General features: G+C 53.2%; 1 protein-coding gene across 5 annotated transcripts in view; it reads right to left on the bottom strand.

Annotated features, from left to right (window-relative positions):
• Nucleotides 1-336: 336 nt before the first annotated feature.
• The window catches only part of FAM118A (family with sequence similarity 118 member A), a 26,203-nt gene continuing 2,609 nt past the window's right edge, over nucleotides 337-23,930 (bottom strand). The window contains exons 1-10 of one of the 5 annotated variants that reach the window (XM_021687806.1): nucleotides 17,691-17,753; nucleotides 17,428-17,522; nucleotides 15,332-15,387; nucleotides 14,291-14,546; nucleotides 10,902-11,123; nucleotides 8,711-8,839; nucleotides 7,141-7,426; nucleotides 5,335-5,367; nucleotides 4,399-4,482; nucleotides 337-1,615 (exon numbers count right to left, since the gene is read on the bottom strand). In XM_021687806.1, coding sequence (XP_021543481.1) covers nucleotides 1,596-1,615; nucleotides 4,399-4,482; nucleotides 5,335-5,367; nucleotides 7,141-7,426; nucleotides 8,711-8,839; nucleotides 10,902-11,123; nucleotides 14,291-14,546; nucleotides 15,332-15,378 — 1,077 coding nt within the window. In that variant the 5' untranslated portion in view covers nucleotides 15,379-15,387; nucleotides 17,428-17,522; nucleotides 17,691-17,753 and the 3' untranslated portion in view covers nucleotides 337-1,595. Of the gene's footprint in view, nucleotides 1,616-4,398; nucleotides 4,483-5,334; nucleotides 5,368-7,140; nucleotides 7,427-8,710; nucleotides 8,840-10,901; nucleotides 11,124-14,290; nucleotides 14,547-15,331; nucleotides 15,388-17,427; nucleotides 17,627-17,690; nucleotides 17,754-23,930 lie in introns of those variants that run through there. The other 4 variants (XM_021687805.1, XR_002480170.1, XM_021687807.1 and 1 more) reach the window with 4 other exon arrangements.

Below are 23,930 nucleotides of genomic sequence, written 5' to 3' on the forward strand. Positions count from 1 at the left end.
TGATGCTCAAATTGTTTGACAGATCAATCCTGTTGAAAGACATTTGCACTTTAACACAAGCGTCAGCAGAACTGACCACAGATCTCCCCGTTCATGACAGCAAGAAGGCACTCGACGCTCATCCTGAGCTGGTTCCACTTTTCCAGTCTCATATCCTCTTCCACATCATTTTCCATGCTTGTCTACCCTGTGTCTAACCAACTTTCAGATTCATTCATCCCTGGTTGCACTTCGTAAACGTGTCTTTAAAAAACCAACAACTTAAATATTTGCTTTTTAAAAAACTTAAACACATTCAAGTAGTCACTTGACTTCACAACTGATAACTCAGGGTAAACGTTCTCATTAACTACATCACATCAAGCCTTGTCATAACTAAAGTTGAGCACACAAAGTTGAAGTTAAAATTTTATTTATGACCAGAGTAACATAAGATTTTTCATGCTTCAAAAAGAAAAAAAAAAAAAGTCTTAAGCGGGTCTCTGGCTTCTCTCTGATTCACAACACATCCCAACCTTGTGGTTTCTGTTCTTAACTTTCTCTCTACCTGGGCGAGCTCCAGCGCCTTCGATGGGGAGTGTCATGGGATTTGGCAAGAAACCACATCAAAAATAGCAGCCTCTGAAAAGGAAAGTGAGCAGGGTCCCCGCCAGGGTCACGGTCGGAGCGGCTCCCGGTGTGCGGCTTTCTGCCCCTGGCTTGACCCTGACCGCTCCCACGGCCGCGGGCCCTCTAGAGGCTCTGTCTGCCTCGCTGCATGCGAACCCCAAGGGGGCCGGAGGAAGAGACTTTTAAGAGACGAACAGAAAGGCTGGACCTTACCCCACAGAATAAAAACTCGGAAAACTTGGAATTTACACTCTAACTAAAAGCTTCAGTCTTGGTCTTGTGCTCCACTTGTCGTTTCTCAGCTGTCCGCCAGTGTGCGGACCCAGCCAGCACTGAGCTGCCGTCCGGGGCCCCTCCGCCGAGGTCAGGCCTGCCGTTCCAGGAGCTGAAGTCACTAAAATCAGGTAATTCCAAAGAAGCCCGCTGAGCTGGTCTTTCTTTTTCAAAACATCCCATCCTCAGCAGCAGATGCAGCGCCTCCAACCAGCACCTGCTCCCGCTTTACTACTCAACAACGCGACAAACGCTAAGCTTTTCTCCATGGTAACAGACGTTTCCACATAAAAATTATAAAATTTAAGTGTCTAGGTTTTTTTTTCCTCTTTGGCAACTACTGTTGCTTGGACAGTCCTCACCCTCCCCTTATTAGAAAAACCACCCTGACAAAGGGGGTGTGTGGCGCCGGAGCCCGGGACCCCGGAGCCCGGGACCCCTTCCCGCCGCCCATGGTCCCTGAGGTAGCTGGCCGCCGGCCGCACAGCGGCCACCTGCCGGGTGCGCGTCCCCTCCCAAGCAGTCACCCCCCACAGCAGGACCTGCACGCAGCCCTCGAGGCCGCACAACCCCACGGCTCTTCAGGGCGTGGGACGGGTCAGAGGGAGAGATCCCCCGCGGAGTTCTCCGAACATTCCTCATCGTTTGGGTTATGGCACTGCGGTTACAGAAGGCTGGTTTTCAAGTTGCAGGTTTTATTGGTTTTAAAGATTTCAAGACCCTCCAGCATCATCTGTTCCAACAACAAAAAGAAGGAATACGAAAATGTTAAAACTCAGCTTAAAGGAGTGTTTGCGGAGGATCTCTAGTTCAGGAACTGTCTACAGCTTTTCTCCCACGCTAAACACTCTCAAAGTGACCCCATCCGGAAGCAGCCACTGCCACCTATAGACATGGCTCTGGGACTCGTACAACCGTCAGGGAATCTCGACGCCCGGATGTAGCCCTTTCCCTTCCTAGAGGACCGGGAGCGGGGAGCGGTCACCCGACGGGGGGGGCCATATCACCATGCGGATGGCAGGAGCCCACCACAGGGCAGGGAGGACGGCAGCCGGCCACACTCCTCTGCGCTCTTCGGCCCCCGGGGACCCAGAGGGCTTCCCTGAGGACACGTGCCTGCCTGGGGCGCTGGCACCCGGGGATCCCCTGGAGCCCCAATGGCTCGCCGGCCACAGCGCCCCACCGCCCGGGGCGGCCCTGGAGGGGGAGCCGCGCATACGCAGCCACAGCAACACCACGGGCTCTGCCTTCTTCACTCGCACAAGTGACCAAGCGGCCCCAGACAGGGCGACAACACGGGGCAGGAAAGAGACCAGTGGGAAAAACCACCTGTCCTGGAAGAAAACAATCAAAGTGCTCATTTCATTTTTTTCATTTTCATTTGCTTACAGATGTCCTTACTAGCTGAATTCACACTCCAAATATTTGCCAAAGACTGGAAAGAACTATATTCGAAATGCCCCTGAAACGGCATTCTCCACCTACAGGTGTGTGTGTGTCGAAGGATCTGCTGCAGGGGTGGCTCAGCGTCCTCCAGAAGGCTCCCTCCCATCTCCTCCTGCCGCCAGGCCTACCCAGCGGCGACACTCTGCCCACAACGCTCAGTTTTTTCCTTGCTTCTCCGGTCCTGAGAAAACTATGGTTTCCTCGATTGTTTCTTTTGACTCTGTTCCCTCCTCCTTGATTTCGTCCTGGTTGGACCTCCTGGATTGATTTCTGCTGTTTTTCTCATGCCTTCATGTTCATTTTCAGTCCTTAACTTTTCAAAAACTTTCTGGGAGGTTCTCAGAATTATGTTGTAGCCTTTGGGTTAAATTTTTATTTTGAGAGCGTTACCGTTAATTTCTGGGAGCTCTTCTTTTCTGACTTATTCTCTTTCATAGCATCTCCCCCCCCCCCCCCCCGCCCTGATTGTGATCTCTTTTCAAATTTCTAGAGACACCAGGGGCTTCCCTGGGTATCTGACTCTACTCCATTCCTGAAAACACTGGGATTGAGGATTTTCAGATAAGAGTTAACTTTTTATTACTTTAAATAAGAAAACATAAGCAAAATGCCCTTAAACACCTCTCTGACAACCCACTAAGAATATCTAGGGCTATGAAGCATGTCACATGTCAGGTACCTGTTATTCAACATTTAAATGACGCCCCGGGGTGGGGGGTAATGTTTGAGCAGTGCTGGGACACTGCATTTTTCTTCTACATCATGAGGAACATGTACTGTTGAAACAGTCTGTTGTAGATACAGAGATCGCTGATAAAGACAGAGAACACTGAAAACTGAGCCAAGTATATAAAAAAGATTTCCACCTAAATATACCTTCATCAAATTCCTGAATGTGAGAAAAAAAAAAAGAAGATCCTAAAAGCTTCCAGAAAGGGAAGCAACAGGTCACCTACAAGGTGACAGAGACTTGGGCTGGCAACAGACCCTCTCCCAACAGGAAACCGAGACCCGTAAGACAGCGGAGTCCCTCGGGAAAGTAGGAAGCAGAACCCCACACTCCGACCACGCATGGAGAGTAAGGACCACGAGAGGACACCTGCAGACACCCCAGGCCTTGGGGAGCTAGTCCGCTGCACACAGGGCTGTCACAGCCCCCGAGGGACCCGGGCAGAAGAAGAGCCAGCAGCAGCCCAGGAGGCCAGGGAGGGCAGCTCGGGCCTGGAGCGGAGCAGAAGGTCAGGGTCTCGGGAAAGGGGGGCGGGCGGTATGACCGAGAGAGTGATACGTTAAAAACACTGCGAAACATTGATTTTTTGGACAAGGCAAACAGAAATCTAGAAACTCCTCAAAAAATAAAAAGCAACACCAGCAACTCCAACATGCAACAAACAAAAAATGCATTTGCCCTTGATATTAAGAACATCCTGCAAATGACTCCGGTCCCGTTAACGCAGCACCCAATTCGGTGAACCAGGAAAAAAATACCTGCACTATTTTAATAAAGTAAGTGCTTTTGTTTCCAACTTTGAGACAACCGACAAGCAGACCAGGGGGCTCGCTCCGGCCCGGGCCGTGACCACGCACCCAGCACTGCCCACAGAGAAGTGGCCTGGCTGGGGGAGGGGCCGGTGCAGACTCAGGAGTCCCACCCGCAACCTGAGCAGCGAGAGATGAAGCGCCCTGGGCCCTGGAGGGAGGCCGGGCTGGGCGAGAGGCACCAGATCCCCTCCCGGAGGCCACGGGCCTGATCCACTTAGATAATCGGTTTCCGAACATCTCAGTCCGTGACGGAGGGAACAAGAAACAGGATTTGAAGTGGTATTTTCTGGAGACTGAGGGGACGTAAGTCGGGACAGCGGGCAGCGCCGAGTGGCCACTGGCGCTGCTCGGGGAACTGGCCGTGATCGCATGGCAGATGCGCTCTGTGAAACCGGGTGACCCGGCGGGCGTGCTGCTGGCCTGGTGCGCGACCCCCAGCACCGAGATGTGCTCCCGGCCGAGGCCGCGCCTGCCACCCTGCCAGCCCCCCGACCACGCGGGGGCCCTGCCACACAGAAAGCACCGTACCCGCATCCGACCGGCGGGGCCGTTTGGAGACTTCCATTCCGTTCTCCTCCAGCTTCCTCTTGGCGCAGTCCTGACACGCATTCCCTGAAAGAGGAAACCCTTTACTTACAAGCTGATCTCTTCCAGAATCCACCCTTCAAGGACCCATTTATAAATCTGACTGTACTGAGGCGCCGGCCCCCGACCCCTGCCAGACGCCACAGGGGACGCTTTGTCCCAAAGAGAAGATGGACGTGAGAGGCACGTGTAAGTGACAGCGTGACATAATAAAGGTGTCCCTCCACAGGGCAAGGAGGCAGAGATGGAAAGCGGAGCGCGATGCTTGCGGGGTCCCTACACTGAAGGCCGAGCACCGGGCGGCGCCCAGAGGCTCCTCTCCCCCCGCCCCCTGCCTGACCGAAGCGGGCGGCCTGGCGCCGAGGCCCCAGGGCCACCGACAGGAGGACGGTGCCGCGACCGAGCGCAGTCCTAGCTCGTGATTCATTGACAGCCAGAGCTGAGCCTAGCGACAAGAACCTTCACCTTGCCAACCAGCAGCACGCAGAAAAATTTTGTATGAAAGCTCAGAACCTTTGCAATGAACATTTCGGAAGGGGACGGGACGAAGCTACTACACCGCAGACCCCGTGGGAAAATACGACTCGAATCTTGTTGCGATTGCCCTGCAACTCTTGCTTGTGGGACGGGAAATCATTTTCAGGTGCCAGCACACAAGCCATGTTCACGCTGCGCCTCCCCACTGGAGGGACACATTTTTAATCCCTCCACTGTCGCAGGGACCATCACGAGGCCCCGCTGGTCCCCATCTCTGGTGGGGCCGGATTACGACAGGTTAGGTATTTACTGCGAGAAACACTTTCACAGTTCTACAGTGGGAGGAAGATAATGGAACGTGTAGGCAAAAACCAGGCTGGTAAAAATCAAGATCTGCTTTACCCAACAGTGTGGTGCTGTCCACTCGGTCAGCATCTGGAGAAGAAAGGAAAACAGTCAGCAGAACCAAGACTTCACAGGCTCTTTGTCCTCAAGCTGGCGGTGGGGACAGCGGCCAGGCCTGCTCAAAGAGGCAGAGCAACAGTGACCGAGAACCTGGATGCCAGCTCGGGCGTGCCGGGTGGGGGGGGGGGGCGCAGGGGAGGGGCCACAGGCCAGCGACCGCCCCCCTCTCCTCCAACCAGTGTCAGCATGAGGACCGGGGGGGGTGGTGGTCAGCGCGTGGAGCGTGGCACAGCTGGGCCCGCCTGGCACACAGGGAGAAAGGGCACCCGCTATCGCGGTCATAGCTGTCAACGCCAGGACACCACCTCTCCAGTCAGGAGAGGTCCTTCACGAACGTAAGGACAATGTCCTTAAGGACCCAGTCACAGATTATAAGTCCAGAAGATCTTTTGGCCCCGACAGCTTGCCAGATCCACTCAGCTGCCAGGGTCTGGGAATGCGGCCTCCGTGGGGCCAGGAAGGCACCCAGGGGCCCGCGCCCACGCGGGTGGTCCATGAGGTCCTGGTCCTCCGGGGAGCCATGTGTGCAGAGGCAGGAGAGGCCGTGGGTAGGGGCAGGATGGGGAGCGCCTCCGCCCCGCTCCAGAGCCAGGCCCGTGGGCCTGTTTGGGACACAATGGATTCCAGTCCCAGCTCCAAAATCTCTGGGAACTACCTGGGCAAGTGATTGACCTCTCTGAGCTGGTCTCACCACCTGTCAAATCACCTACTTAAGTGGCCGTGGATACTGGGACTGAAAATGAAGGTCTCAAGGAGGTGAAACTCAGAGCGGAGTGTGACCCAGCGAGCGTCCGGCCTGGCTCCTTCTCTGCCTCAGAAACGGACTAGTGCCCTGCCTCTACTCTCCTCCATGGAGAAGCAACTTACACCGGTCCACAGGCTAGCCACTGGCGGTTCCGACCAGGACTAGTGGTGACAGATGACGCTACTGGACCCTGTGTGCATCCAGTTACCCGTGATCTTGGCACCCTCTAGTCTTTGAGGTCACAGCGGGCACGTACAGTGGCTGTGTGCTGACCCAGTTCCCCTGCCCAGGGCAGCAGGGCTCGGTTCTTGTCATTAAATCCAGCCAGTCCAGACTTTCCAAGTCTACCATCATCCATGTTTTATGACCCCAAACTTAAAGCCATTAACTGCCCTATGTCAGGATGACCAATTTAAAACCTGCTCCATTATCTTGGTCATTCCTGGCAGTTCCCCAAAAGCTGGGCCCAGGAGAATTACTTAAAAAGGTGTGTTGCACGCAGCAGAACAGGGTAAAGATGTTATGTGCAAAAAGATGTAAAAGTCTTCATGAGATCATTTTGTGCCTCTGCAGTTTTAACTTGTAAAATGCAGCGAGGGCCTAAGGGCACCTGAGGGCTCTGTGCTTTCCCAGCTTCGGTGTCTCCGCTGCGGACACTGGCAGGCGCGGGCTCCTGGCTAAGGTAACTGGATGCATGGTGAGCCGTCTGAAACAGGAATAAACTCGGACTGCTGTCAGCACAGCCTTAAGCACTCATGTCCTGTGCACAGAGGTCACCGTCACACCGACTACCCCGGCCTTCTATTTGGCACACACACCTTTTTAAGATCACACACACCTTTTTAAGATCACCAGAGGGCTCGGGAACTTAGTGGTACAGAAGTTACATCTCCGTTTTATTTTATAGCGTGCAAACTGGATCTCAAAACAAAAAGGAAAAACCGGAAAGAACTCAATCAGTCTTGTACCTGGAGAAGTCGAGAAAGAAAACCCCCTACCTGGACTGCGCTGCCTGCAGATCTGAGTGGCAAGGTCCTGCACGTAGCCAGGAAAGTAGTCAAAACAGTCCCCATAGGACACGACTTTAATACCATGCAAAAGCATGTCTGCTTGGTGCTTGAAGAAATGGTCTTCACTCTCCTTGAGCACGACCATGTAGTGCTCCAGCTCCACCCTGTTGGGCACCGAGTACAGGAAGAGGGCCTGGAAGATCTGGTCACGGAGGGTCTCTCCGCAGCCCACAAACAGGAAGGACTTGGTGCGGTACAAGTTCTGGAGGACTTCCTGTGGAAAAACCAATGAAGAGCCTGGAACGCTCATCCGAAAGACAGTGAGATCCTCAGCCCGAGCGCCAGCTACGGGTTACACCTTTAGAAGGTGGCTCAGCAACAGGCCCTTCCCACCAGCCACGCTGGGGACAGAGTGAGAGAGGCAGCGCGCACTCCAGACGTGCTGTTCACGTCAGCCCAGCGCCGCAGGTGAGCAAACAGAGGCCCACGCTGAACGGACGTCCCTGCTCGGCGCTCATGGGAGCCCCTTCCTCTCCCAGGTGGGAAAACAGGTGCAGATCCCAGTCAGGTCCGGTGTAGATGTGCTTCCAAGTGAGGAGAGCCTAATGCCCACCCCACCCAGCCAGCTGGCCACCCATCCTGTGGTACAGCCCCTCAACTCAGATCTTCTGGGACTGTGTATAATTTTAAATTCTTAAAACACGAAATAAGGACCTTCCATTTGTTTTTGTTCAGAATTGTGCACATGCAACGCTCGGGAACTGATGTGTCTCCACGGATCACAGGTGGGAGCCAGGGGGCTGCTGTCAGGAGAACCGGGTTTTCAGGAGTGAGGGCAGAAGAGCTGAGGGAGGAGGGGACCCGTGACAGTGACCCAAGGGCAAAGGGGATGGCAAAGATTCAGGGGGCCACTCAGGCACGCAGCAGAGAGTCACCGCTTCAGACATCCAACACCTTAGCAAGAGGGCCCGTGTCCACCCAGGCCTCTCTCAGCGCCCAACGGCATCCAGTCACCTGCCGGGCCATGCCTGTGCCGTGCCCGGGCCCCAGGCTGGGATCAGCACAAGGACCAGAGCGCCGGACCCTAGATGACCAAGGACTCAGTGAAGATACCGGGGTTTCTAAATGCACTAATAAAAGACTATAAAAAGCTGAAAAGCAGCTTTTCCACTCTACATCTTCTCCAGGATATCAAAAAAGCTTCCCAGAGAATGAAGCTGTAAAATGAGGTTTTGAAAGTGAGAGAGATTGCCACGCAGAGAAAGGAGGTCCCTGAAGCCATGCGCACACACACACGCACACGCACACACATGCACGCACAGGAGGCGGCAGGAGCGGCCCAAGCGAGTGTGCACGGTTGGTGTAGGGCCCCGCAGGCCGCCCGGGGCATCCGGCCGAGGCGCCAGCGCTTGGAGACACAGCTGCAAACAGGGCCAGCTGTGTGCACTGCGGGGCGGGCGGGCCTAGAGGCCAGGAGACCGCCTGGACGGCCACCAAGTACCTAGTGGCCACCACGTCCCAAGGGACACAACCAATGCCTAACGAAGGCGGGCCGTACCATTACTTCTGGGTCCTGCGTGACATCTTTATACCCCGACGGGTCCAGGACCATCCCGCAGGGGTCCGTGTACAAGCCGTGAATATGAAGAACGCCGTATTTGATGTGCCCTCTCGCCCACTGAAGGACCTGTCAAAATCAAGCCAAGACAAAGGGGAAAACCACGTGTTACTTAAAACAGAAGAGGAAACTCTCTAAACTGGGTGCGTGGTCTTTCCGACCTACCTCGGAGAGAACAGGGAGCTGCTTCGCTTCACAATGCTACCCGCAGGGCCCAAGCGCAAGCGGGCTGCTGGGGCGGGCGCTCCCGTCAGGCCGGAGAGGACGGCGGCAGAGACAGACAGCCGGGCGGAAACCACTCCTAGCCCCCAGGGCTGCAACACACTCTCGGGACTGGTGACTTTAGGGGACTGGGGGGATACCTTCTAAGGGACACATTGTGCTTTAATTCCTGCTGTGTATATGTTGTGTTTACACCCAGAAAAAAGAGATACAGAAAAAAAAAGTAACTTATCAAATAGCTCTACACCGATTTCAAGCTCTAGAACAAAAGTCCTTAAAAAGAAGCACATCCTGGGGTGCCTAGGTGGCTCAGTCGTTAAGTGTCTGCCTTCGGCTCAGGTCATGATCCCAGGGTCCTGGGATCGAGCCCCACGTCGGGCTCCCTGCTCGGCGGGAAGCCTGCTTCTCCCTCTCCCGCTCCCCCTGCCTGCGTTCCCTCTCTCACTGTCTCTCTGTCAAATAAATAAATAAAATTAAAAAAAAAAAAGCACATCCCACATGCTGCAGTTTGTCCTCATGCCAGGGAGGCGGGCGGTCCCCACAGCGCCGGATACCTGGACAAACTCCGGCGGCTCGGCTGGTACGACCCGGACAGATGGGCCAGCCGGCACCTCCGCCATAAGCCCTTGGCAGCCTATTTCCAGAGATGCTCTTCCCAACAGCAAGCAGGCCTCAAAGAGGGGACCGGTCTTGGGGTAGAGAGCAGGTGTCCCCTCACGTGTCACTAACAGCTCAGGAGAGGGTGTGACCCATGGCCGCACCGGCACCGTCCCCGTGGGCTATCCCACAAGCACGTGGCCACCTGCCAAGCTCTGCGACAGGAAAGAGCCGCAGAAGAGAAACTCAGGGTCTGAGCCGGCCACAGCCACGCTCTTACTCGGGGCCTCAAGGGGGCGCCATCTCTAGGCCTTGGGTTCCTGCGAGGAGGGTGGGAGACCACCCTCAGGGCAGAGCGGGGCGGGGGGCTGCGGGGGGGGTGCCCAGTATTAGTAAGGACATAAAATCTTGAAGCAAATAGCAACAGACACAAACAGGTCACAAAAGAAATGTAGTCAATAACATGAAACCATGATCAACCTTAACAAGGAGAGAAACAAAAATGTAAAATGTTCACCAATTTTCACCTCAATGGGAGAAATGTGTTTTGTTTTCTGGTGACACCATGCGTTCGCAAGCCATGGGAAGGGGACACTCTCCCATGTGGCTCATGGAAGTTTTAAACTGGCTATCTTTCTGGAAAGCAATTTGGTAACATATCATCTGTCTGAAACACTCGGGCCCTTGGACCCCACAACTCTTCTAGGAGTTTTCCCTAAAGAAATAAACAGAAAGACACGGAAGCGTAAGGATTTTCACCGTAGCGTTACTTATTATTGTGGAAATATGCTAACGATAATAGAGAAAGGCTAACAGTTACTTTTTGGTTTGACAATGACATTGCCATTTACAAACATGCTTTTAAACACAGCTTAATGACAGCAAAATGCTCAATGTATAATATTAAGGAAGAAAATCAAGATAAAAACGCTACATACGGCATGTGGCATAATCCCAATTTGTGAACAAGGGGATGGCACTACCCAAGCTTCGCGGCACTAGGACCAGGGGCGATTTTGCTTATCGTGACTCTTCTTGCCCCCAGCTGCACCCCCCGCCCCCACACACACACCCCAGGCCTGTAAGGAGTCCACGCACATGAGAAGCCTGCGGGACAGAATGCACAACGAAGACAAGGGTGGGTGGTGAGCAAAGTCCAGGGTCGGGAAGGGCTCAGGGTCACTAACGTGCTGGAAAATGAAAGCTCAGTCCGCCTCCCAAGCAGCGCAGACACCACCCGCCCCCCGCCAGCCCCTTGCCTTCTCCCTCCCGGCTGCCCGCCCCGCTCCAGCCCGCAGCCCGCAGCCCGCACCTTCGTCTTGTCCTTCAGGTCCAGAGACTCCATGGGCTTGCTCTGCTGCTGCCCGAAGAGCTCCAGCAGGTTGTCGTAGTTGGTGGTCAGCACCATGGTGCCCCTCTCCATCAGGCTGAGGATGGACTGCAGCACCAGCGGGTTCTGGATGTGCGGCTCCAGGTTGTCGAAAATCTCCATCAGGCAGTCCTGGAAGAAGTTGGGCTTGGTGTCACCCGTACGCTACAAAGAAGTGGAACAGAAGTTACTAAAAACACCCTCTCTCCGCAAGTACCGAGCACCTAAGCAGCAATGTTCTGGTGCTAGTTTAGAAGAAAGGAAACCCTGACTCGTCGAGTTTACTGAAACCCTGGTGGGGGGAGACAGACCGTGGACAAATAGTCAGTGATACGTCGGTAGCGGCCAATGCTACGGGAAACAAAGCCGGGTGCTGCTGGGGGCACAGGCTGGATGGGCCGAAGGGCACCAGAGAGGGCCTCTGATAAGGGGCGTTTGAGCAGAGAACTGAGGGAAGAAGGGGCCTCTGAGAGCGCATCCCAAGCAGAGGAAAGAGCAAGTGCAAAGGCACCGAGGTAGCAACAGCACAGTGGGTCCGATGGTGAGCAAGGGGCCCTGGTCGCAGGGGAGGAGCAGGGGTAAGGTCAGCAGGCGAGGCGACCGGAACTAGATCGTGGGAGGCTCTGAAGACCACGGGAGAGGCTTCAGATCGCCCTGCGCGCTGCAGAGGTCCTGCTGTAGAGGAAATCCTCAGTTGGGGAAACCAGTGTGGTCTCTGCTGCTGGGAGATCCAGCGGGGTGAGAACGCGAGCCGGCCTCTGGGTGGAGCAGCAGAGCCACCTCGGGCGAGAAGCGGGGACCAAAGCCTGGCTGGGCCGGGCTCACGAGGACAGGGGAGCATGTGGCAGCAGCAAATGCACACACCCGTCTGGGGGGCCCTGCTGTGAGGGGAGCAGAGCAGTGGAGTGGAGGCTGGCTCGCGGGGTCAGGAGGTTTCCTGCGCGCCAGGAAGACCGAGCCTCCCCAGCCACCCCGCCAGCGCCAGCTGAGCGGTCGACGGAGCCGGGACCGTGCACTGACACCAAATACCTCGGCCCGCCCTCAGGACTGTCCGTCGGAGGTCACTCCGTCCCCGTGGATGTCGCAGGTCACAAGACCCTCGTGTGAGCGCTCCTGGCTCCCCGCCCTCCCTTTCTGACACTCTCATGTCCCTCTCCAATCCCGGAAACCCTTCCCTTGTTCCCAGTGGGTCCATCAGCAGGCAACCCCCACATCTCCCTCTTCTTTTGTGAGCATTCCCTCCTCCCACCACCGGAAACCAGCCCTCGCCATCCCCGAGGCCCTCACGCCCACGGGCCTGGGAGGACAGGGATGGATGGGGCTTGCCGCCCAGTCTCTCCAGCTGTACTTCTGTCACAGTCCCTGCTGGTTTCTTCGTCCACTGAGATGACCGTTGTGCATCGTGGCCTCCCCCACAGACCTTGTCCCACCTTGGCCACCCAGCCTCCGGTCACATCCCACGCCTATCACTCCCAAGAGTGGGGCCCTTCCAGAACTTCTGGCCCAGGCTCCCGCCGTCTGACCCTGCAGCACCTCGGCTCCCAGGGCCGCCCCAACCCCATCAAGGCCGGCACACCACTGGCTCGAGGGCCCCGGACCCTGGGTCTCCAGCCCCGCCGGCCTCACTTCTCCCACTCAGCAGCTGACACCCCATAATCTGTCACCGCGACCGTCCCCCGGACAAGCTTCCCACCTCGCCGCCCTTCCCGCGCTTTGCTGGGTTTCCTGGCAACTCGGATACAGCGCTCCCCAGCCCACCCCGTGCTCAGCCTGCTCAGTGTGGTGGGGGGACCCCGCCGTCCTGACTGGCCTCGCTTTAACTCCCGTTTAGCAAGTTTTACGTGGGTGGGAGCTCTAACTGGGTTAAACAAGCGCCAGCCTCGCTGGCCTCTCTCCAAATGAAGCACCTCACCTGAACGTGCCCCCCACCTGCCCCCGGCGCTGCCCAGCACCCCCACACTTCTGTCCACGGACCCGGCCCCTCCTCCCAGGACAGGGCTCAGCAACCCCGTCCTTAAAGGATCAGAGAGCCACTGTTTGAGGCTCTGTGGGCCTCAGGCTCTGTCACAACTACTCGACCCCGCACCCCAGCATGAAAGCAGCCACAGACAACATGCAAATGACCCGTGCAGTCGTGTACCAGTAACTGGATTTACAAAACGGGCGGCGGGCCAGGTTTGGCCGGGGCTGTAACTGGCCAGCCCTGCCCTAGATCCCAGTTGCCCCATATTAATAGAAGACCCCCACGTGGGAGAGCTGCCCGGCTGAAAACCCTTCCCAGGCTCTGGGAAGCCGGGCACGGCCACGTGGTCGATGTGGCTCCCTCATCAGGCCCTGGAGGGGAGGAGGCAGGAGCTCTCCCCCCGTGTCCCCCTCGCTGGACAGGCACACTGTCATGGCAGGAGCCAGGGTCGGGGGGGAGGCTACCCCACAACACGAGGCAGAGGCCGCGCCATGAAGACAGCAGAGCAGCAAGACAGGACCCAGGCCCCCAACAGTGGCCACCCACCTGCTCTCCCGAGGCTGCCAGCCAGATGCTTACGTGGGAAACAGAAACGTGATCACGTGGAAGCCAATAGTGGGGGTATCTTTACAGCAGCTAAACTCTCCCAGGCTCCCTGATGACTGCACAGACTCCTTTCCATGCTTTCTGTGCAGCGTCTCCAACACCTGCCCCACCCAAACTCTCAGAGGATGGCTGTGCTTTAACAAGCTAGAAGTAGCGAGCAGAAGCCCACCACGAGCCTCTACCACGTCAGGTGGCTTCCCGGCGGCTGACCTGGCCGAGCAGCTGCCCGAGGCGGACCCCCACGCCTGCACCAGCGCCCGACTTGAGGGCATCCCTTGGTGACGGTCTCCTGTACGTCCTCCCTCCCTACTAGATCACTTCCACCTGCAGACAAAGCGGCTCTAACTTCTCCCATCCTCAGCAGTTTGCAGGAACCACCTGTCATCTGAAGATCCGTGGCTGGCCTGCTTACACCCAAAACACACCTTGAGGACACCCCTCTGCTAACGGAGTATGAAACCCCGCAGCAAGGCGACATCACAGATGCCCCTGCCCGGATTCAGGCCCCGGCTAGGCTAGCAGGGGCCGCTTCAGGAACCGCGGCCCCCACCCCGGCCCCCCGGCATGCCTGGCATCACTGCTACTGAGACAGGTGCTGTTCTAATGGACCTGAAACTTCCGGCTCATCAGCCCCCCCTCTGCCGAGAGCTGAGCACGACAGAGGCTCGTAGAAGCGCACGTGTTAGAGCCCCAGGTTCCTCGACCCGGTCCAGAACCACGTTACCCCAGGGAACCCGGAAGCGCCTGTCTGGGAAAGACTTACAGGGGACATCTTCCGGATCAGATCATGTGCAACCACCAGCAGGTCCCGGTCCTTTGTCACCTTCCGGCGGAACTCCGCCACGTCCCCCGGGTGAAGGACCTCCAGCTGCTCGGCGGCCTCGATGACCGCCTCAATGCAGCCCCTCCACGAGCAGAGGGCGGGGATCCCCGGGGCCACGGCGGCGCTCACGCCCGTCCCGATGACCAGCAGCAACTCCTGCGGCTGCTTCCGGATGAGGCTTTTCAGAAACTTTCTACTTAACACAACGGAAGGAGAGAACAGAAGTCAACACGGAAAGTATTGCAGCCACAAGGGAAAACAGTGTCTAGGAATATCTGTGAAGCGTGAGGTCAAACAAGGCCACACACCCTTCCCTACCTCACACCACCCGATGATAAAGCCTGTGCATTATTCTCTTCTGTGTATTATTTTACATGTTCTATCCTCGTTCCATAAAGGACCTGGGGACAGTTGTGTCTTATGCATCTTGAGGCCCCCGTGGTGTTAAGCACCCATTTAAGTGATATATATGGGAACAAAAAGCTATCAATTTTAACTCCTTTGAAGCTGTCAAGAGCCTGTAAATACCAAGCATGATGACAAAATGATCCCTGCTTGCAGTGACAAGTAAGAAAATTCCTGGCCAAAGCTGGTTTTCTGCCTCTTACGCACCCGAGCCCCTCCCGAGCTAACACCTCCTGATCTAGCAACACTTTTAACAAGAACCACCCGTGGTCCACGGAGGGTCAGAGAGTGCTCGCCAGTGACTCCTGGCATGCCTCGTCTCAGACATGACCCTGGGACCACGTGTTGCTTGGAGACCAGGTTACTGTCACTTCTTTGGGCAAAGAGAAAACTGCCTTCTGGAACATTTCTTACGCTGAAGCGAAGGGTGGCTGCACAACCGCCAAGCTTCCCTCCTGACACAAGGTTCTCATTCCATGCTCACCTCTGCAGGTGCTAAATAAATATAAGTAACACCGAAGGGGACGTATGACAGAGGCCATCTACCTGTGTGAAGGTGTAGCTGACCTTATTTACCTGGATTTTTGTTCACTTCTGTTTGTTGTCTTTTCCACTGGATCCATCTGTAAATCCTAAAGAGAAAAAGTAGTCAGAAGTGACTTCCACTTCCCAAATAAAAGTTCTTTTATTATATATATTATATGAAGAGAGTTCAAGCTGCAATTAAAATCAAAGGTCCTGGATCTTTATTTAAATTAGAATACCTACAAAACATCATAGACAAAACACATACTTCGTAAGCCACAGGTCCCTCCAACCAGCCAGGCAAAGCCTCAGATGCAGATTCTCTGCAGCTCTGCACTGGACAGAAAAGGAACAGGAGGGAACTCGCATCCCACCCGGACGGTGCAGGGGGCGCAGTGGTGGGTGTCCCTTGCCGCCCCCTTTAGGACTCCAGAAGGGTTTCCAGTGGACACAAACACAAATGACTTATCACAGAAGGAAGTACGAAAGGTGGCCCAATGGAGCGGAGCCAGGAAGCGGTTTCTCAGGGGTGTCTATGTGTCCCGTGGGGTGCAGTATCCTAGCGCAGATGGAGCCCGGCCCCACCCAGCAAGTCTTCCCGGGCACAAGCCCCTTGGCCACGCTGAAATCCAGTCCAAAGAAAGAGTATAAGTAAAAGGTCAATTCTTACGTTATGTAAAACAAGAATCTTCAACCAGCTAGGTCTCTATTGCCAAACTATCTCCATATTCTACAAATTTTGCACAATCACTTTCCTCCAATTTCCTACTGTAGACAAGGAAATATACAGAAAAATCAAGCTGAAAAAGCCCATAACCCTACTACCAATGAGCAAGAACTGGTACGAACATTTGCATATGGCCTCTAGATGGTTTACATTTTTCCCATCATTTGAGTCCAAAGGTCATAGCCCACTTTTTTCCATGCGTTATAATAAAAGCATTTTCCTGACAACCAACTTTGTGCACAAAAATTTTTCTCTATTTTGGAATCTTTTTTTTTTTTTTAGGAGAGATTTCTGAGAATTGCTGAGTTAAAGAATATTGTACAAAATTTCAGCACATACTGGCAAACTACCTTTCAGAAAAGTGGTCAGCAGAATATGGGGGTGCCCTGCCTGAAAACCACCTTTCTACATGTGCAGTCTTTTTTTTTTTAATCTCAGAATCAGGTCACCAAAAATAATTTCCCAGGGTAGGCAAACAAGGCTCAATCACCTTATGGCATCATTAGATTTTAGAGCTAAATGGGTTCCTAAGAGTATCCCCTGACAATGTACACACAACTGTGTAGACGCCTGGATGCCTCTTCCCACGCTGTTGTGCCCCGCCCTGCCCCGCCCCATCCAGTCCCATCCAGTCCCATCCAGTCCAGTCCCGCCCCACCCCTGCCCGTGGAAAGGGTTCAGAGCTTCCATCAAACTCCCAATGGTGTCTGTGACCTTTCCCCAAATGTTAAGAAATCTCAGTCCACAGCAAGAAAAATGCTGCTCCCAGATGCCTGTCATCCGTCCAAAGGGAAAGCAAGGCAAAGTTAGGGCTGGTTCTCTACCTTCACTCCATCCTCCTTCCCGATACAAAGTTACTACAAGAGCCATGAGGGTCAGATCTTTTTTTTAACCTACTAGATATCTTCTAAGGAAAAAAACAAACATAGGGGCTTTCCACTACATTAAGAAACCCTGGATGCCCAGCCCTGAGAGTTCAATGGCTGACCTAACTATTCACCAATCCTTGGTTTTAACAACCATAAAATACGAATTCTTGCTAACTGACCAAGTTTTGAAAGCTCAAAAATCTCTCCTATGAAAGGTGCTCTGGAAGCTCAATTCACTGAGTCAAACAGCTCAGGCTCTGACGTGCCAACAACGCAGCTTTCTTAACCTCCCACTTCAGGACAGAACTTGAAACTCATTCCTACTCAATCCTATTGGAGTATGAGATGCTTATCAGCTGACTAATCCAACTGCCTCCCACCCCTGCCCCCCAAAATCATGCACATCCCTTTGAATAGTTACTCCTGGGAAGGGGCCTTTTATCTCAGCCTCCTCTACACACATTGTAGAGTATTTTTCACAGTCACTGGTCAACCAGAGACTTAAGAAATGCCCCAAACGGCTTCTGTGGTAAAGACCTTTAAAAACCTACCTGTAGTTCTTTCAATTCTTGTGCAACTTTGTGCTCGTGGAGTCCTATGCAGGACTATCGTACAAACTGGAAACCTAAACACTGCATTTGCACATCTGCAAAAGGGTATGAACAATTCCAACTTCTGTGGGCTAGACTTAACTCCAAAATTATGCGATCCCACAGTTTTCCAAAAGAACTTATCCCTGTAAGCACTGAACATTTAGAGAACAGATCCCAGCTTGCCCTCCCGTGCAGTCTGCTGCTGGTTTAAACGCTCAAACCTCTTTGTCTGCCTGAGCTCGATGAAGGTCAGGAGCTGGCTCCTCAGACGGCACTTCGAACAGAATCCCAGGCTCCTACCTCAACAGGCAGATGCACCTCTAGACTTCCACACCGCTGTGCACCTTTAAGAATCAAAGTCACCAACAGGGAAGTCCCCAGTGATAGGAAGTCTCCACACACGTGCTGGGATGAGCCGCACGGCTGCCCATATTTAGACATCCACAGCTCATTCTAACACTGCATGCTAGAGACACGACCTCACTTCCTGTTCTTTCAGCAGAGTTCACATCAGAGCCAAATCTCACCAGAACCTAGAAAGTACCCCCAAATCGCTCCTTCTTCTGAAACCAAGGGCCAAGGGGATTTCCAAAGCAACTCGTACCAGATGCAGGACGGACAGCGAGCCTCTGCCAGTCGGCTCCCATACTCAACACCACTCTGCTAGGCCAATCAGCTTCGCTACGACAGCAACAAAAGCCTTCAGAGACCTTTTAGAAGCTGCATCTTTCGGTTTCCTTGGTGACCGTGCCGTCACCACAGTTTGCAGGCCCAAAGCCAAGTCTTCATAGCAACCCATTTTTTTTTTCAAGGACTTATCAGCATTTTCTGAAAGCAAACTCAGGCCCCAACACAGATCTGTAGAAGCAGTTCCTGTCCTTTTCATCTAAAGCCATGAATAAAAGTCCTCACAGGATGTTTTCTGCTTCAAATCTGAGATCACAAGTATATTATGAACTAGCTTCAGAGTAGCCAGAGACTGCCTTATTCTTTGAACCCCCAGCATCCAGCACGAAAGAAATGTTCATCACACTGAGTCCAACGCAAAAGAGAATCAACTATGAACACGGCCCTTGTTATTTACAGCTAGCAACACAGAGCCCCCTCCCAACTCCCTAACCCCACTGTATCAGACCGCTCATGAGCTTCCCCTACCATCCTGCCTCCTGCTAACCACACCGTGCAGAGTCCCCGCACTCCTAACTCCGGACCTCATCGTGTGACTTCTTTGGCCAACGAGAGATGGGCAAGCAAGCAAGCGTCTGGTGAGTGCTTTGACTCTGGAGCCAGCCGTCTTGGAACTCGGGCCCCGGAAAGTATGGTCTCGCCTCCCGGGAGGGTGAATGGCCTCCAGGCGAGAGCTGAGACACACGGTCAGGACACCCCAGCACCCGTCCACCCAACACGTCAGGGGCTGCCTGGGGCTATTCAGTGCCAGTCCAGCAGCCAGATCACAACTGCAGGAGATCCCAGGGAGGCCAGCCAAAGACCCACGGAACCAGGCCCAGACGCTGATCCGCAGAAGTGACCTTTGAAGCGCTCACTACCCCACTGTTCTCCGCTGCCAACAAGAGCACAGGGATGGGAAAGGAAGAGGACAGAAGTGTCAAGAGAAGAAAAAAGGAATGAACGGCTCAATGAGGGCTCCAATCCACAGTTTTGAGGGGGAAGGAGAAAACGTCTGTCCAGAATAGTCTTTATTAAATTAGCATAACAAAAAAAGTTAAATTAAAACGAGTTAGTTTCTATTACAAATTACACTTTCACTTTACAAGCACAAACCATGAATCAGAATCTGTGGGGTCCTCAAAAGTATCTTTAGAAAAACCTCTTCATTTTTTTCTATAAATGGGTTTTATGAAGGGAGATGAGAGCTCTTGAGTTGTGTAGCACCTGGTTACGGGGAAGAGGGCTGAACTCAAGATGTATACACAAAATACGCTCCTCTCACACAGCAGGGGAGGAGATGCTGCAAATATCTGCTGAAGTTTCCAGATGTTAGCTTTTACTTCACCTGTAGTTGATCCCTAGAGTGATGGAATGAGATGCTCCCAGAACATGTGGAAGAAGTCTGACACTGGTCACTGAAAGTGACTGGCAGCAGGGCACGCCCTTGTAGAACATACTAGCAAGAATACCACCTGCTACAGTTACACAGTAACCCACGCTGAGAAACGATGTATCGATGTGCTGCTCACAGAAGACAGAAGACTGGGGGAGCGCTGGGGGGACGGGTTAGAGGCACCCTGCATGCTTGAAAATCTGCGTCTCACTTTTGACTCCCCAGAAAACTGAACTACTAATATCAAGAGCCACAAGGGATCACTTTTTACTGAGACACAAAATTTACGGAGAGATGAACCGTTCACGGGGAGATTAGGGCACGACATTTCAGGCAGATCGGGCAGTCCTCGACCTCCCCACACGTGCAACAGGCATTAGCTACAAAATAAGGACAGCCGGACAGGGTTACTGCAGTCAATTTTATGCAGTTACGTTTTAATACTTCATCTCTACGTTTGTTTACATTTTCTCTCCACTGAGAACGATGTACAGTCTATAAATTTTGATGAATTTTAACTTTTTTATAACAGATTTGTGTAGACTTTATAGTAGTAAATGATAAAACAGACTAGTATCTACAAATACCTTATGCATTCATGACATACCTTTTTCTGAATGTTTTAGTTCAAGGTTATGCAGCTTGTCTGTTTTTTTTCAAATTGTCGCAAATCTCAAAATAACGCCCAACAGATCTACCGAAAACAATCTGTAAGTGGACCCACACAGTTCAAATCCATGTTGTTCAAGGGTTGACTGTTACTAGTATTAAGTGTAATCCATGGAACCAGTGTGGTTCCTAAGGACTGGGATGTCCTACAAGGAGGCCCAAACCTAGCCATTGTACTCTCGCTCCACCAAGGCAGGCCTGGAGCCCTGGGAAGCATAAAGAAGTCTTTTCCCGGTGCAGGTCCCCCTACAGCACACTCCGGCGACTCCCAAAGCTCCTGACACCAACACTGCTGGTTAACACCGTCCTCTCCTTTTACTCTGATGGGATTCCCACAAACTGCCGCCTTTTTTTTTTTTTTAAGATTTTATTTATTTGACAGAGAGAGACACAATGAGAGAGGGAACATAAGCAGGGGGAGTGGGAGAGGGAGAGGCGGGCCTCCCGCGGAGCAGGGAGCCCGATGCAGGACTCAATCCCAGGACCCTGGGATCCATGACCTGAGCCGAAGGCAGACGCTTAACGACTGAGCCACCCATGTGCCCCCAAACTGCCTTTTTCATAGCAACCTGGCCCCCCACGTGGACTCAGGGGAGGGGGGCACAGAAGCAGAAATCACTGGGTAAGGAGAGTAGGCTTCCGAGGACATCTGACAGCCATACTTCCAACCCCAAATGAATCATCTGGGAGTGATAAAGGTATTTCTGGCGAGTTTGATTAGCATGACTAGGTTCGCCTGATCTGGAAACAAGGTGCAAATGGACAACAATCAAGCTTCCAGAACTGCAAAAGAGAGGTTTAGCCCAGAGACCACAACAGAGGCAGCACTGGGGCCACCACGGGGGAAACACCACCCCTTCCCCAGCAGGGACACCTCTCTGAACCGGTTTCCAAACGTGTCAGCTGTCTGTGAAAACTTCAGGTGAGTCCACTATCCCAGAGATTCTTAATCAGCTGTAAAATGTTTACCGCTATATATAAACTACCGGCGCAGCAGCGGACCACCCTCAACATCTGGGGGCTTCCAGCTCGACCACATACTCATTTAGCCACAGTTCTGCTTAGACTTCCTACCAGCCGTTACTAACAAGGCATCTTTGGCAGGATCGGTTTTTCTTCAATTTACGGAAAACACAAAACCTTAATTTGAACACATGACAATTGACCAATCACTTTTTAAATGCAAAGTAAGTTACAACAGGAAAAAAAAAAAAAAAAGCTTCTTTTTTAACAGTTATAATGTATTCATTTGTTTCTTGAAACCAGTGCCTCCAGAGTTGCTTGGGCATATATCCCAAAGGAAGAAAACAATAAAACCCACCACTCACAGGAAATGTCCAAGTCGCAGTTTGGTTACAATGGCAACATGAGTTACTGACATTTCCTGTACCCTTACTAGCTTCAGGGGGAAGTACTTGGCTCTTTACATGCATTATCTCACTTAATCCTGTCAAGAACCCTGCGAAGTGGTCATTCCTATTGCCCCTCATCTGGCGAGGCCGACAGCAAACCCTTCCAGAGGCCAGTCACCAATGGTAAATAGAGTCCTGTGCGCTTCCTCCTGACCTGAGTGCAGCTCAGAACGGCAAACAAATATACCTGACATTTTACCAGCAACCTCGCCAACCACTAGTGTTCTGTTTTGCAGCGTGTCCAGCAGATGAGACACGTCAAATTAACTCAGATAGACACGTTACTTAATGAGAAGACAATAATGGTGAGATACACCACCACAAAGGCCAAAGGCAGGCTGACCCGCCAGTGTTTAGCCATCCCAAGAAAAATAAGAGGTGTTCTAGAAAGCAAACCTCTAATGAGATGTAACATTACAGAATCCTAGAGCTGGAGGGATGCAAATGGTTACGGGGTGCCAGATGCCCTAATTTTAGAGCAGTGAAAACGGAGATTCTGGGAGGTAGTGACCTAGTCCCGGCCCCCAGAGGAGTTAGAGACAAGCTAGAAACTCGCTCCGGGCTCATGCCCCTAACCTTGCACTATCCTGGGCACTACCTGCTCCCCTGTGAGTCCAAAACTTCCTCTAAAGCACTCATTGCAACTAAGGCACCTCTTTTTACCACCAAATCTTCACAAATGACCATGGCGTTTAGCAGTTTCGCCGGCTTCCTTACGCGGCTCATTTTCCAGAAATGCTAAGAACAGCAGCTGCCGTGAGGAAGTCTAAGAGGCTGCAGGCAAAACCACCAGCTCCCAACAGTTTTCTGTTTGATCTAGGCCGGCTCAACACCCCACGGTCCATGCTGACTTCAGCGGGGACAGACCAGACGCGCAGGGCTGGGCAGGAAGCAATGCCACCTCTCAAAAGGACCTCACTCTCCCAGCAAGGAGAGGCTCCAGGCTCTAGCAGGGTCTCTAGGAAAGAGCCCAGACTTCGGAGTTCAAACAACCAGGGGCTGGCTGTACTACTTAACACAGGGGTAGGTAACTTACTCTGGGTCTCTCTTTCCTTTATCTGTAAAAAAGGAATCCTATCTCACGTCTCCTAAGGTTGCTGGAAACATTAAAAGGGTAACGTTTAAAAGAACACAGCCTAAAACAGGATGCTTCCCACTACACCCTGATGTGACTGGCTGTCCTTCCTGGATTTAATTAGTTAAAATTAAATAAATCTACAAATTCAGTTCTTCAGTCCCACCAGCCTTACTTTAAGTGCCTGATAGCCACATGAGACGAGTGCCTCGGAGAACACAGATCCAGAATGTTTTCACCACCACACAAAGTTCCATGCCCTCGGCCACTGCCTACATTCTCACGACTTGTGTGGACTACGGAGAGCCACCCTGCTGCCAGTCCCACACGGTCCCCGGAGGGACATTTCTGACAAGGCGCATCTGAACTTGCCTCTCCTTCAGGGACTTCCCATTTCCTTCAGGGCCCCTGAGTCCAACCTCCAAACCCTCTATCCTGTTTCATCTCTGCGAACCTGCCCCTCCACGCTGCCCCCCGTGCCACGTGCGCATCTCCCGCGTGGGCGTGGGGCTCGCGGTGACACACAGACAAGCAGTTACCCTGATGAAGCCCTAGGGACCACCCACCCTTGGGGCAAAAGGACACAACCTCTCCCACAGGGACTAATAATTTCCAAAGTCAATCTCCAGGCAGCAGAGTGTAGGCTCCGCCAGGAAAGGGCTGAACAGCGGTCTCTGGGGTCTAGACTCGAGAACAACTGTGCTTGAGGAAGCCACAGTCGGCACCGTGACCACGCCGGTCCAGGACCCTCTCTCTCTCAGCCAGCTTCCAGACAACAGCCGCCACAACCAGTGATTGTTCATCAACACAAAACCCATCTCCCTCCCCTCTGCAGGCCCGACTCGTGCCTGCATCCCGACCCCCCTCACCCACCCCCTTCTTTGCCACGCCGCGTCCCAAACCCTGCACTCTGCCAAACTCCCCGATTTCCCCATTCTGGTCTCCCTGGAATCTCCCTCAGTCCTCCCCACAGACCAACTCCTACCTTGCTTCGGACCTGAGCTGCATCACCATTTCCTCAGGAGACAGAAGCAGTAATTCAAGAAAGGACCAAGGGCACGAGCCTCAGGGAACAATGGATTCACCCCACTTATTCACCCCACTTAAGATTCCCTCTACTACTACCCTGAGGACCTTTTCATTAACGAAGGAATCCATCTCCACCCGTCCCCCAGGATGGTTTTCTGCTCCAGGCACACCTGTTCCCAAAATCCGCTATGCTTTGCGGCAACACACACACACA

Source organism: Neomonachus schauinslandi, chromosome 5 (genome assembly GCF_002201575.2).
Source record: "Neomonachus schauinslandi chromosome 5, ASM220157v2, whole genome shotgun sequence".
Classification (NCBI taxonomy): domain Eukaryota; kingdom Metazoa; phylum Chordata; class Mammalia; order Carnivora; family Phocidae; genus Neomonachus; species Neomonachus schauinslandi.